The sequence below is a fragment of the Tyto alba genome, unplaced genomic scaffold (genome assembly GCF_018691265.1).
Source record: "Tyto alba isolate M040663 unplaced genomic scaffold, T.alba_DEE_v4.0 Super-Scaffold_19, whole genome shotgun sequence".
Lineage (NCBI taxonomy): Eukaryota > Metazoa > Chordata > Aves > Strigiformes > Tytonidae > Tyto > Tyto alba.
The window spans coordinates 6,466,070-6,479,603 of record NW_024881281.1 but is presented as its reverse complement, the minus strand read 5'-3'; the positions used below and the strand labels follow the sequence as shown (position 1 = coordinate 6,479,603).

At 50.3% G+C, this 13,534-nt stretch overlaps 1 protein-coding gene across 1 annotated transcript in view; it reads right to left on the bottom strand.

Annotated features, from left to right (window-relative positions):
- Positions 1–13,283, bottom strand: part of SLC43A2 (solute carrier family 43 member 2) — a 33,786-nt gene extending 20,503 nt beyond the window's left edge. The window contains exons 1-5 of the mRNA XM_033003178.2: positions 13,211–13,283; positions 11,153–11,349; positions 3,553–3,742; positions 2,478–2,533; positions 1,709–1,785 (exon numbers count right to left, since the gene is read on the bottom strand). Coding sequence (XP_032859069.2) covers positions 1,709–1,785; positions 2,478–2,533; positions 3,553–3,742; positions 11,153–11,312 — 483 coding nt within the window. The 5' untranslated portion in view covers positions 11,313–11,349; positions 13,211–13,283. The remainder of the gene's footprint in view (positions 1–1,708; positions 1,786–2,477; positions 2,534–3,552; positions 3,743–11,152; positions 11,350–13,210) is intronic.
- Between the last annotated feature and the right edge of the window lie 251 nt (positions 13,284–13,534).

Sequence of the window (13,534 nt, the reverse complement as noted above, 5' to 3'; positions counted from 1 at the left end):
GTGCTTCCCTCCCGCTTTAGACTTTTTAATCACATTCACATGCCTCAGGTACCAAAATGCCTCTGTGCAGCTCTGCAGGGAAGCACAAGCAGCTACATATGAATCTGGATTTGAGAAGTCAGGCCTGGAGCCACCTCAGCTCTCTACAAAACACACTGCTGTCGGGAGGGGATGGGCTCCACCTGAGGTGTCTCTGGGTGAACTCACAGCATCGCTACTTGCTTCAGACCTCCTCGAGGCTTGGATCTCTTCTTGGAAGACTTAACCTTTTTCCTTCCACTGTACTTAGTGCTGCAGAACTGGCTCACTAATGAGAGCGCTAATAAGTGGCTTTGCTTACTACTTCTGGTGCTAAAAGCCACAGTACAGCACATCTAATATACTTCTGCCCCATCCTTGCCCTCCCTTCTATCATCACCAGTGGCTCTAAAATAATCTGTGACCCTTTAATAACCACCCAGAGAGACAATAACCAATGCTGACAGCAACAGGATGGGAATCCTCTCCTCTCCCACAGCAGTGCTGGTATGCTTCTCTCTTCCTTGCTTTTATCTGAAGCGTGGCAAGATGACATTTGCCCCATAGGTCTTTGGGACCACAGCCAAGACTTACAGTGAAGAACACTACATACGAAGGAGAGACCAACATCTGCACAGAGTTTTGAAAGCTTTGAATGTATGAAAGCAACAGCAGCAGCAACATCGCAGTGCACAGAGTGATCTGTAAACCCAGCCACTGCCAAATCCAGGTCTCAAGGAATTGAGCTACTGTCTGAATCTTGTTCAGCCAGCACCTAAGCCTTGTTAAATCAGAGATAACCTTAACATAAAGTTTTACTTCAACACGAAGTTCAAGCTAATGCAGTCCAAATCTGAAAGTTTTCAGCCACAGCTCAAGAAACATCAGTGCTTCCCAGGCTGTTTTCTGGGAGATTTTCCACCCAGCCCTGTTTCAGACACACTGACAAGCATCAGGGTAATGAAGTAGAAAATAAAACAGCTATTCAGAGGATGAAACTGCTTCTGTCTCGAGGCAAAAAGAACCCTAAAAATTTAGAAATCCAGCTGACAGTTGTTGACCAAAGCTTGCAATACAATGCATGGACTAAACAGATCTAAACAAGCTGCACAGATAGAGCTGGGTGCATTCAACAGTGCGGCATTTCTAAGGAAACCTAGAAGGGACTCTCACCCTTCTGAGAGCAAAACCTCCTGTGCTCAAGAACAGCCATCTTCCTGGGGCGAGATGCAAACTGCACTTGCAGAAAGCTGGTCATATCCACTTGCAAGAGACTCTGCTCTGATGATTCTTCCCACAGTACGTCAATGCTAAATCCAGCGCAAACACATGTCCAGTCTGTGCCAGGTAGCTGAGCACTGCATGTACAGGCATATGACAATTTGAGTCCTAGACAAAAACACTTCCTTTTTTAACCCCACCTTCACCTGAGATGCAAGGGGCAAGTAAAAAAAAAAAAACACACCACCAAAACACAACTAAAACACAAAAGGACTGGGGAAAAAAGCACCTTAGAATAACTACCTAGTACTCAGCCCTTCATGTGAAAGAGTGACTGACCGTTTATACCAAGCAAAAGCCATGTGCTATTCAAGCCACAGGCAAAAGATCCACTTTGTTCTTTCCTGCTAGCACAGCTCAAGGCCATAGTAAGGAATAAAATAGAGTCAGGTCATAACTCTTCACTTACCGTAAGTGATGTGAAGGTCATGCACATCCCACCAAAGCCATTCAGAGCCAGTGCAATGAATATCAGCACAGACAGAGCTGAAACAATAAAAAAAAGTGCCCTTAGCTTTTACCAGGGCAAAGAATGAAGAGAGAGCCCTGAGGTCTTTGGTCCTGATACAAAAAACCTCAGTGGATCAACACCCTCGGGACATGACACGCTGTTCCTGACCCAGCACCCATCTCCCCAGACACACAGAGCCGAAGGGTCAGGGCTCTCCTCCAAGACAGAATTCAGGATGGGATCATCTCCAGGATGGAAGGGTTTCTTTTCTCTAATGAACAGACTTGCTGATGCAACTTGTCTGAATGAGTCTTAAAAGGAAGATTTACTTGAAAGAACTGGATTCAAAGTGTCACCTCACTATGTGGTCTTGAGGAGCATGCTCCATCTGTCCTTGCTGGTTGGGAAATTATTACCTATTTCCCAACCCCCAAAAAGCCATGAACTTGTTTGGAATTGCTCCTTTACAGAACCTGGCCCTGTCCAAACACAAAGCTGAGACCTAGCTATCTCAGACATTTGGCCCTTGCAACACTCCCCACTTAGGGTTGTGAAACACCATCTCTCTCCAGGCCAGCAGATGCTTAGCTCGTGTGCTCAGCAAGATCCCAGCACAGCACTGGAGGTGTGACAGACAGAGCACACAGTGCTGTGCACGCTTTGCTTCCCCCAAAAATCCAAGCCACAGCCCCCAAAGCCCTCCCAGCTCAGAGAAATGCCTACTTACAGTCTGGGTTACTGGCACCATACGCGATCAGCACACAGGACACAGCAAAGCAGGCGCTGAAGGGGAACCAAAACCATGAGTTCCTTACACGCACTAAATTACATATGTTTCTACCTCCTCAGCACTTCATTAAGCAAGCACAGGATAATTTCTGTCACAGGGAGGGAAGCTGGTGATTTGGAAAGAAAAATCCAGGGAAATACCCAAATATTACAGGCAAGCCTTGCACAACGGCTGAGGCAGCAACCCTTCCTCCCAGTACTGACGCAGCTCTTGCTGGATTCAAATTCCCTACTGGTTATCCAGCACAGAGCTTTGCCAGCCCTCACCTCGAGGTGACCAGAGACAGCAGCAGCCTTTGCCCCAAGACCCAGCTGTGGTCACAGTTCTCACAGCCTTTACCTGCTCCTCCCTAGTAGGGTCTGAGTCAGAGACTTGCCCTGTTTTTCCCACTCTGCCTACAGTACAGTTTGGGTTTTGGTACTGTTCAGTGCATTAAAATTCAGCAGTGCTGGGGTCCGCTGTGCCCAACAAGACACTAATCCCTATATGCCATGATGGAAGCAGCTAACAACCTTCCTATTTGAGGCAGAAAGCAACATATACCACATGGCAGAGAAGGGCCCTAAAAAAGGCAGCCAGGACATGCTTATCCCCGAGTTAACTCCCCAGCTTGCAAATGATGATGTAACATCTTGGGTTTGTGCCTCTCAGGACATAGCTCCCAGCTCAAGGAAAAAGCTACCCTCCGTGACTCACAAACAACTCCGCTCTTCCTCCAGGCTCCATCTGTCCAGGGAACACAGAGCAACACTGGAGAGCTGAAGTGTGGACATGGAGTCCCAGGCCCTTCCCTTATGGAGCAATTCACTGTGCTGGCTGAAATCACCCTGGGGCTGCTCTGGTGAGCCCTGTGCATGGCCAGCAGCCCCCAGAAGATCCCAGCCCCACCCCTCATACAGTTCCCAAGGCTGCAGGGACCCCGCAACAGGCACAGCACCCAAACAGCACCCATCTGCCCCAAACAATGTGTGAATTCGCCCCTCAGCCCACCTGGGGAGCCCAGGACACCAACCTGCCAAGCAGCCGCAGCTTGCGAGGGCCATACTTGTCCATGACAATTCCCAGGGGCAGTGTGATTGCACTGAGCAGGAAAGACCCAATGGTGAAGGCCAAGTTGAGCATTTCATCCTGGGCATTGCAGGAAGGCCATTTGTTTTCTGAAGCTGTGCTGTTCTCATCTTCAGGGCTGCTAGTAGTGTTTCCTACATGGGATGACAGAGGATCATCATTGCAGTGTGTTAGAATGAGGCTTGCAGTGTTGCAAGAAAGAGGGAAGAGAAAATCCCTACAAGTGGGGTGCCACAACACACTGGGCATACACCCTCCACACTCCATTTTTTATTATAATCAGTGAGAAGTGGAGAAGGGACAGAAGAGCAGCAGAAGGACAAGGGAAACCTGATGAGCTCAGCTGGGAGCAGGAAGAAGATGCACAGGCACCCAGGGGACAAGTATCCTAAGCAGCAGCAGGGTAATAGCCTAAGGACAGAGATTCATTAATTTATGAAAACAACTATACAACAAGGCCCTGGCAACTACAGGGGATGAAACCCAGCAGAACCTGGAGGGACCAAGACAAAAATAAGGTCCTCCTAATCTACAACTGGAATATTCTCACAGATCTTTTCCCTAAACTGGGAGCAATAACTACAGCCAAAATCAGTTATTTTGGGTCCAGGCACTGGACTGACAAGGCCTGGCACAGAGCAACAGCCTGCTTAACGAAAAGCTTCCTACCCTCACTGTGCGCATTGGGATAAGGAATTGCTTTGCAGTAGCCACCCTGCTTCCCAACTGCCCTGGCTCTGAAAAATCCTGCCTGGATTTGACTACCTTGTTCCCAGGAGGTCTGGCAGCTCACTTGCCTTCTCTGTTTGTTGCATTAATGCATCTTTAACTTCTGCCCCATAATTATAATTTTCTATTATTTTCAAGTGGGTTTAGAACATACAGATCAATTATACCTCCAGCTTTCTGTTCTTGTCTTTACATGAGGAACTCCACGTACAAACTCCCATGCTGAACAGAGCCCACGTTGCGTAACAGAGACAGAAACATGACAGTTTGGAAAAAAAAAGGAAAGAAGAATTTCCTTTTTCTTTGCAGCAGCAGTTTTACTGCCTCATGTCAACTCTGCTCCTGTTACAAGCCTATCCCAAGGTGTCTTACAACTCCTCAAGCGAACACGTGTGCCTTTAGATTTTCATTAACCCAGAGCTCTAGTGCACTCCACCTCTCCTTCTCCCAATGCTTATCTGACTTATATGTAACCTTTGCTGGTATGACAAAGCACTTGCTTTCTAACTGCTGCCGCAAGCCAGTGACATAAAACGCTCTCCTCCATATTTAATAATTGATCTGACAAAGTTCAATATTAAAGGAGGAATAGAGAGAGAAGTCACCTACATAACCATCTGCATGAAGCAAGACTAGAGATTCCCAGTAAGCCCTGGTTAGTTAGTTAATTAGCAGGAATCCCTCACGTACAAGTGACTTCACATTCACTGCTTGATGCAGCTCAGGGAGGAGATCCCCTTGGCTGATCTCACCCTCCCTGTGTCAAAGATCACACCGCCCCGTGTTGCAACTCCTTCCCTTCTACCCAACCCTCAGCACCATTACAGTTACTGGTTTCACCCTGGCTCTGCTAGCTGACCAAAAGAACCCTCCCGGCTTTGTGTCCATTGCAAACAAATCACGCTCCACCTTCCAAACATCAGCTATTAACAGCAATTCAGATGATGATACCTGAGGCTTATGAGCTGCCGGAAAACCATCCTCTGCCCCCTCCCAGCACTCTAGGGAAGATGCACAGCATTTCTCTCCATTCATACTGCTCTCACCAACACCTTTAAGATGGTCTCAAACCACCTGTGGGCACTGATGACTATTTGTTCCTTCCCTTTGCCATGTGCTCCTGATTTATAACTTGATCTGTCCCTGCTCTTGCCCTGCTAGTCACAGACAGCCAAAGTAAGTGACAGAGATATCCCCAAAAGGCCACATGTCCCATCAGCATCCCTTCTGCAGGGACAGCACTCCAGCCTGATCCTCTCAAATCACATCCTTAGAAATCAGTCCTGAACAGGCTTGGGAAGCTCTCTGCAGTTTTCACACTACTTAATCTTTTTCATCTATCTTTCCCACATAATCTTCTCTTGGTGTGGCCCAAGATCTTAAATACTTACAGCATCTCCATGAGCCAGGCACAGGCACACAGCTTCACCCACAGCATCAGGGCTTTTTGGGCTCTCCACAAAGATAAATTCATAGGAAACAGATGTGGGTGAGAGGTTAAACTTGGGAAAACAAGGTTGGGGGGTGGGGAAGAGTGACAAAGTAGTAGTGGTTTCCCTGTGTCAGCACTCTACAGAGATATTTCAGCTGTAGAGTGGAAGGGTGGAGGGATGTGGACAGTGCAGTGACCTTAACTTCTGGCTGCAAGTGGTAAAGAGCCTGTCAACCCTCCCCACAAAGAGATCTTAAAACATATGTTCAGCATTTAAAGCTGGAGTAGATGAATTACTGCTAATATATTGACATGTACATTTGCAACATGACCCCAAGAAGCTCCCACAGCATATGCCTGCTAGCAGACCCTCCAATGGCATACACGATGAGCAGCAGCACCAGGAGGTGATAAGAACACAGCTCAGAAACATCGAGGAAATTTAGCCCTCTCTGAGGACTTGCTGCAGCCAGGAAGGCTGGGAACGGGGCACCAAACATCAGTCCCTGCTTGTACCAACCACCTTGTTTACAGCTGCTCATCGCCAGTTCCAAGGAGGGGCCAGGCAACAGCGCTATGTGGAAATACAAATTGTTTGTGAAAATAGAAGCAGCCCCTGAGCAACAGGAGAAGATCCGCTGAGGCTTAATGGAAATGATTCAAGCAGCCCTTGGCACCCTGACATCCTCTGATCCTTTGAGTCACCTCCATAAACAGAACATTTTTGAGGGGCTGCAGGTGTGTGCAGCATGCACAAGGTCCAGCCAAGAGCCGTCTCATTGGGGAGCACAGATTCATGTGCCAGCAGGTCACCAGCACAGTGGAGCGAGTGGCAGCATATGACATGCAGTGAGGAGGAGATTAATGGGCAGAGAACCTGCCTAACTACTCACCTACCTAATGCACCTGGTTACAGCAAACAGCAGTTTCCCTCAATCACAGCTCAGATCCTGTTCCAGATCAGTGCACGCCACACTGCTGGGGAAGGTCTCCTACGTGCCTGGCTCCATCTGCAACAGTGCTTTGGGCAAGGGCTGTCTCTGTGTCGACAGCGGTGCCCTCCCCAAATTCTCCTGCCAAATCCACCTGCATGCAAGCATGCCAGGTCTGACATGCAAGAGTGCCACCCGCGTAAGCCAGCGGCACAGGCTCAGTGCATGAATGCTCACCACTGTCTCACTGTCAAGCCAGAAGAAGCTGCAAGTCTTTATCAGCAATTACAAGAACATAGTGTCTATTTTTACAGCACTCTCCCTCCAAGCAGCAGGATTTCTGCTGCCCAATTAGTAGTTCAAGTTACTATTTAAAGAGTGACAACTTAGGTGAGAGGAAGGCTGCCTTGGTAATCACTTATGTCAAGCTCTTCGCTGGGATTTGTTCAGGCTGTTACTGGAACATTTAAAGTCATCCTTTCTCCCAAATTAAGTGCTGTAGGTTTCATGAGAGGGTCAATCATTAACTACTCTTTGCTGACCTCTTCAAATCCCAGGCACACACCACGTTTCCAAAGGACTGAGTCTGGCTTTTTCAAGAGTGACTGCCATCTCAGACAGCAGAGAGAAGCTTTCCTTTCATCTTTTTTCATGGATCAGACTGAGCCAAGCAGTCAAGACAGCCCCAGCCACCCTGGCAATAGCCCTGTGGGACAGACTGCACAGCCAGACTGTCTTTTTTTATTAGAAAAAAAAAAATATGGAGGAGGTGAGCAAAAGAAATCAGGGACAAAGAGTCTGGGAGCATCGGGTAAAAAAAAATATCACAGTGAAAGACGTGCAAACAACCAATCTCTGCAGTCTGCCCACATAAGAGCATGTTTTCTCTTTTCAGGATGGTGTCATACTTCTGGGAACTGGGAGGAGATGTTCTTGCTTTATACCACTACAAATGCAATTTATTTGGGTTTCCCTCTATGACTGTCCATCCACTTGCACTTCCAGGACCCCTCTCTGGGCACCCAGCTGAAAGCCTCATCTAACTGAGGCACAGTCTCCAGTTAAACTTCCATTCTCTCCCCAGCTGCTGCTTCATTTTGCATCAATTCTCACCCGGGGCCAGCACCTTCCCATGCAGCTCTCAGATACCACCAACAGCTGCTAATCAACACAGCATGCTTCCTGTAGAAAATGAACATTTGCCACACTGACTCTTTTCCTGTTTACAGGGTCACGTGCGCAGCCTTTCCACAAGCCATCGTCACATCTTACCAGCTTGGAAGGGACCTTCAGACTGCAAGTTCCCCACTACAGACCCCAAATAAAGAAAATCAAAGAGCAGTAAGGCAGCACCTTCCTCCTATGCCCATGTTAAGGCATGCTAAACTGCCATAAGTGAATTAGCTTATCATCCCTCTGGTTTTCTGAAGCCCTGTCTTAGAGGAAGGCCCTCAGTCCAACTGATTCCTTTTCTCTGTGAACAGATTATCAAATTCAAGATTTTTTTTTTTTTCTTAAACATGTCTCAGACCCAAGCCTTGAGCTTCCTAATCCCAGTAACATCACAGCAATGCAAGACCCTGAACAGATCAAGTTCCCCAATAGCTGATAAGGCCCAAATCCCGATAAAGACTGTAGAATCAGCACTAGTACTGACTAAAAGATGCTGCTTCAGTTGGTTAAAGGCCAAGTAGTAGTGTAGTAAAATTAAAATGGGAACAAAGTGCCACCACCAGACTCCTTGTCAGCAAATTTCAAACATACCTCTCAGGATGTGGCCAAACCTGCCACCCAGAACGAGTACAAGCCCCCACTCAAACTCTGTTGCACAACTGCTTGAAAAATATTTGTTATTTTGATGTGGATTTTTTTTCTAGGTGTCCATCTCCACTGTCACGCAACTGAGTTAGGAGTCTGGCAGGCCCCACGTGTTCACACAGTGGCTGAGTAAAATCCAATACCAGAAGCCAAGGGCAGGCAGGGAAAGGCAGGGATTCAACAGCAAGACAAGGAGCACTTCATGACTTGCAGTCACTTTCTGGGCAGCTGCTGCTACCTTCAGAGAAGAGCCTGCAGAAGGGACAAGGTCTAGTTTTCTCTTTCGTTGTAAGGCATCACAAAGTGCAAGAGCTTTTGCTGACAAATGCGAAGCCCTGCCAAGAACCTTTGGCTCACTCGGAAAAGTCTTTTTTTTGCAATACTTACATGCACACAGCAACATTAGGAACAACAAGTGCCCAAAGGCTACTAGTTACAATTTGCACCAACCTTCCAGCCAAGTACCCCCTCCAGCTGCAGGATTCAATAGGTTATGCTGAGAAAGGAAACCACTGGGCCATCCTAATCCCAGCAAAGGTCAAACTCAGCTCAGTATGGGTCATTCAGTGACCACTGCAGGGCAGCTGCCAGGGAGTCTGCTCTCCCGAGTTGAAGCTAGGGCTCTTCCCTACTAAATCCCTGAGATTATAACAATGAGGACAAAAACAGAGAAAAGAAAACGAGTAAGTGTGGATGAACAAGGAAACCAGCATAACTAATCCTTGATACTCATCACAAGCCATCACTGAGTTCAGCAGTGATGGCCAGATATTTGAGGACAATGACAACATTTGACTACAAAATTTATTTTCAGGGATAAAGTTCTCTTGCCTTAGGGCACAGGTTGGTCACTGGGAGGAAGAAATTGCCCCCCAGGACAGCAATTTCATCACTGTCCAAACATTTGTATCTTCCCTGCAGTCTGTGGCATGGGCACTCCCATGGGGAGAGCCAGACATACCACAGATTGGCAAACATGGGTGAGAAGCCAATGACAATCTCATTGATTTGGGGCAAAAGCAAATGAACTGAAAACAATCAAAGCAAAGAGTAGGATGTGGGCCCCAAGTGAAGCAGGGCTCTTGTCAGCAGGGCACATCTCAGGAAGCTGATAGGGAAATAGCTGCTTTCAGAGACAGTCAGCATTTGCTTATCGACTCCTGTTTTATCTCGGTGGTAGAAAAACCCACCTGATAGGTTTTAATGAGATCTCTTACACAGGCCTGTGACAGTCACCATGACTTGATGAGAACAAAGCAGCCTTGAACAGAAGTCTCAAACAGTCTCCAGCTGCTGAGGTCTCTCCCTCATGCCACGTGGAGCACAACTGGAGACAAGTGACACAGACACACTTGGAAGCATTGCACTATGGGCAGAGTATAGGATGGTGATTAAGCAGCCAAGCTACAGCTGGTAGAAGACTCAAACACATGCATGGTAGAGTCAGGTGCACCAAGACAGAGGCAGCTGCCCACAGGTACACAAAACAGAAGATCATAACAAGCAGTTGATGAATGAGTAACAAAAAAAAGAGTATCATCACAACTATTCAGTCACTTTTCGCTTGGACTTTGTTTCCCCCCATTTCAGATTTCCTCCACTATTCTCAGCCATTAGTCACTGAGGGCCCATGCACTTATTTCCAACTCCTTTTCTTCCCCTGCTACTTCCTCCTCCATCCCCCCCATGCTCACCAGCCCTGAATGGGCCGATCCACCTTCTCATCTCATCCACCATCACATATGTCTGGATAGAGGCCAGAGACCTAGCTCCTGCCTCTCTTCACTCTGCTATTCCCTTCTCTGTGCATATGCAAACCTTCCATCACTAAAGCAGCTTTTCAAATCCATACCACACCTTTACCCTCAGGTGCCTTTTAACCCTTCTGTCCACCCTACCACACTGGGATTCCCCAGACCACAATTCTTTCCATGCCCAGGCTGGGGTTATACATCCACCTACGTATTGTTTTTCCTAAGGTTATCATTCCCACACCACAAAATTGTCTCCTTCCTACAATGCTGCGTCTGCAACATGGACAACTGCTTCTTCTGGCCAGGCCAGAAGGTAGATCGCAAGCCCTCAGAGAGCACAGCCTGGTTTGAGCACATCCTGGGTGTTTGAAGAGAGAGAAAAACAAAACATCAGTAGCATTTATTTCTGCAACTTCTCCTCAACAGCAGCACTGAACTCCCCTAATCCTATTGTCACTGATGCTCTTTTCTTTCCCACCAATAAGTAAAGAGTGACTGTAGTTTCCTTCCACAAAGTCAGGACACCATCCCCACAAATCATCCCCTTCCAGAACCCATCGGGCCTTTGCCTGCAGAGATCAGCCAGGCCACCACACAGAGGAAGAACTTATGGCCAAGCGGAAAAGGCTGTCCAGAAAAGCTTTACCTAATCTTTAAGGCTTCTTTTCCAATCACTCTGCAAAGCAACAGTTATTACAGGCACATTACACCATCACAAGGATGCCATTGGCTTTGGAACATAGCATACCTCTCTTCTACCCCAGGACTGAGCTGGAGCTTAGCGTTGCTCTCACCAGCTCCACATCACCCTAAGACAGGGAACCACACCAGCAAACCTCAGCAGGAATTTATTTCCACAACTCTCCAGAACATCCTTACCTGACTCGTGGCACAGGTAGGAATAAAACCCTTCTGCTTTCAGCATGATGAGGAGGGATCCCCAGCCCAGGAGAACAGCAGAGAAGAGCAGGTTCTCAATGATGGCTGTGAATGCCATCCACCAGCGCCGGCGATGGGCAGTAGCAAGCGTGGGTGCCATTGCTGCGTGGGAAGATGGCCTCGTTCAGAGTCTCAACCTGCAGGGACCAAAATATCCAGTGAGTACACAGACACAGCATATGCTGCTCAAAGAGCAGAAAAAAAGCATCATTTAAGAAAAGATCACTCTACTGGAACGCAAGCAAACCTGCCTGCTGAATGTAAGGCACCCAGGTGTAAAACTTGTTTTTGCAGGTACCAGCTTGCCAAGTTACCTGGAGGGATGGGGGAGCACAGGTGCCCTTGGAACAGCCCCTCTGGTGCACACACCATGCGACAGAGGAGTGGTCAAGGACTCCGTTCCACTTCCCAAGCAACAGGTATGAAAATGCAGCAAATACCAACTGCCCGGAGCCCACTCCCCCATCACCTGTACAGGGCAGGCAGCCCATTTGCAAGGCAGCAAGGAAACACTGAAGCCAGAGGAGGGGGGCTTCAGCCAGCACCCCAGTCTCCTGGCAGGCAGAGGCTGGGACAGGGGAGGCAGCCCCATTGCCCTAACCATGGCTTTAGTGACCCACCAGCTCTGCTCCATGCAGGAGCACAGATCTGCTCTGGAAGGTGAACATGGGTCCTATATATGCAGTTTATACCGCAGATGGCTCATCAAGGAGAACTTTTTGCTAACTGCTGGACCACTCAGCTGGGAGAGAAGGCAGGCTGCATCCTGCCCCGTCCGAGCTGTGCAGACAGCCAGGTGCACAGGCCGGGACAGCCCGTGGCACACGCTGCTCCACATCAGCACACCAGCATCCCCTGGCTGCCCCACAGACACTGAGGCCAGATTAACTGTCTCCAGCTCCGCCTGTCCCCATCCCTGGGGCCCACGAGAGCGAGTGGCAGATTGGGGAGCAGACTTGGCTGGCCAAGGGGCTGCTCCGGGTAGCCCAGAGTCAGGTCGTAAGCCAGGTGGCCATTTTAGATAAGCTGAGCCTTTTCCCAGCCCAGAGCACATCCCAACCAGGCACTCTGGGGAAACCAGCTGTCTGCACACCACAGCCCAAGACAGTTTCTCAGGGCAGAGGTCCCAGCCGTGGGTTGCTCTGGAGGGGTGGGGGTCTGGCCCAGCTCCATACAAGCATGCCGGGAAGACAGGGCCACCCTCCAGCCACAGCAGCTGGTGCAGAGACCCCTGCCCCAGCAAGCCAGCCTGCAGCCATGTCCTTCCACATACCGTCCCCCGACACCACACAGGCCTGCCCCCCCATTTCCTCCACCACCTCCTCTTCCTCACCCCTGCACCCACACACCCCCCCCCCCAGTCCCACACCCCCTTCCTCAGCAGAGATCCTCCCTGTGACAAGAGGTGCAGCCTGCTCTCTCCCCTCCCAGTCACCCCCCCTCACGCACCCCATTCTTCCCCAACACACCCCCCTCCCCACCCAAACCCCCCCCCACGCACACTGTGCTCCCCTCATCAATTCCCCCCACGCAGCCAGCTCTCCCAAAACAGCCCTGCTGCATCCCACTCTCCTTCCCCAAAGAGTCCCCCGGTGCACCCCGCTCCCTACCCACAGATCACTCCCCTGTGCCCGGCTCTCCCCATCACCCCCCCCTTCATCCCCCAAACGCACACCACTCCCACGCACAAACCCCGCTACGCACACAACCCCCCCGCCCCCCGGCCCCCAACACACCCTGTCCTCCCTCAACGCACCCCCCCACAATCCCCCTCATGCACCCCGCTACCCCTCCCCGAGGCCAACCCCACCCCGCCCTTACACCCCACGCAAACATCACCCCGCTCTTCCCCTCACGCAAAGCTTCCCCCCACCCCGCACGCACGCACGCAGCCAGCCAGCCCGCCCGCCCTGCGCCCCACGCAAACCCTCAGTGCGCCCCCTCTTCTCCTCCCCCACGACCACCCTACCCCCCAGGGCCCCCCTCAATCCCACTCACCCTCCGCCGCACCCCCACTCCGCGCCGCCACGGTCCCACCCGGGGTTTTTATCCGTCCACCGGAGCAAACAGGCGCCGCCGCTGATTGGCCGCCGCCTCAGCCAATGACCGCGCGCGCCGCCGCCGCCGGGGCACGTGCCAGGCCCGCGCGCCCCCCCCTCTTTCCCTCACAGCCCCCCCCCCCCCCCCAGGGTGAGGGGAGCCGCCATCTCCCAGGGAAAAAAAAAGAGGGGGAAAAAAAGGAGAAAAACGGGACACTGCCGGCGGCGGCGGGAGGTGATGCCGGGCGCCGAGCGGGATGAAGCGCCGCCGGCCCGCCCGCTC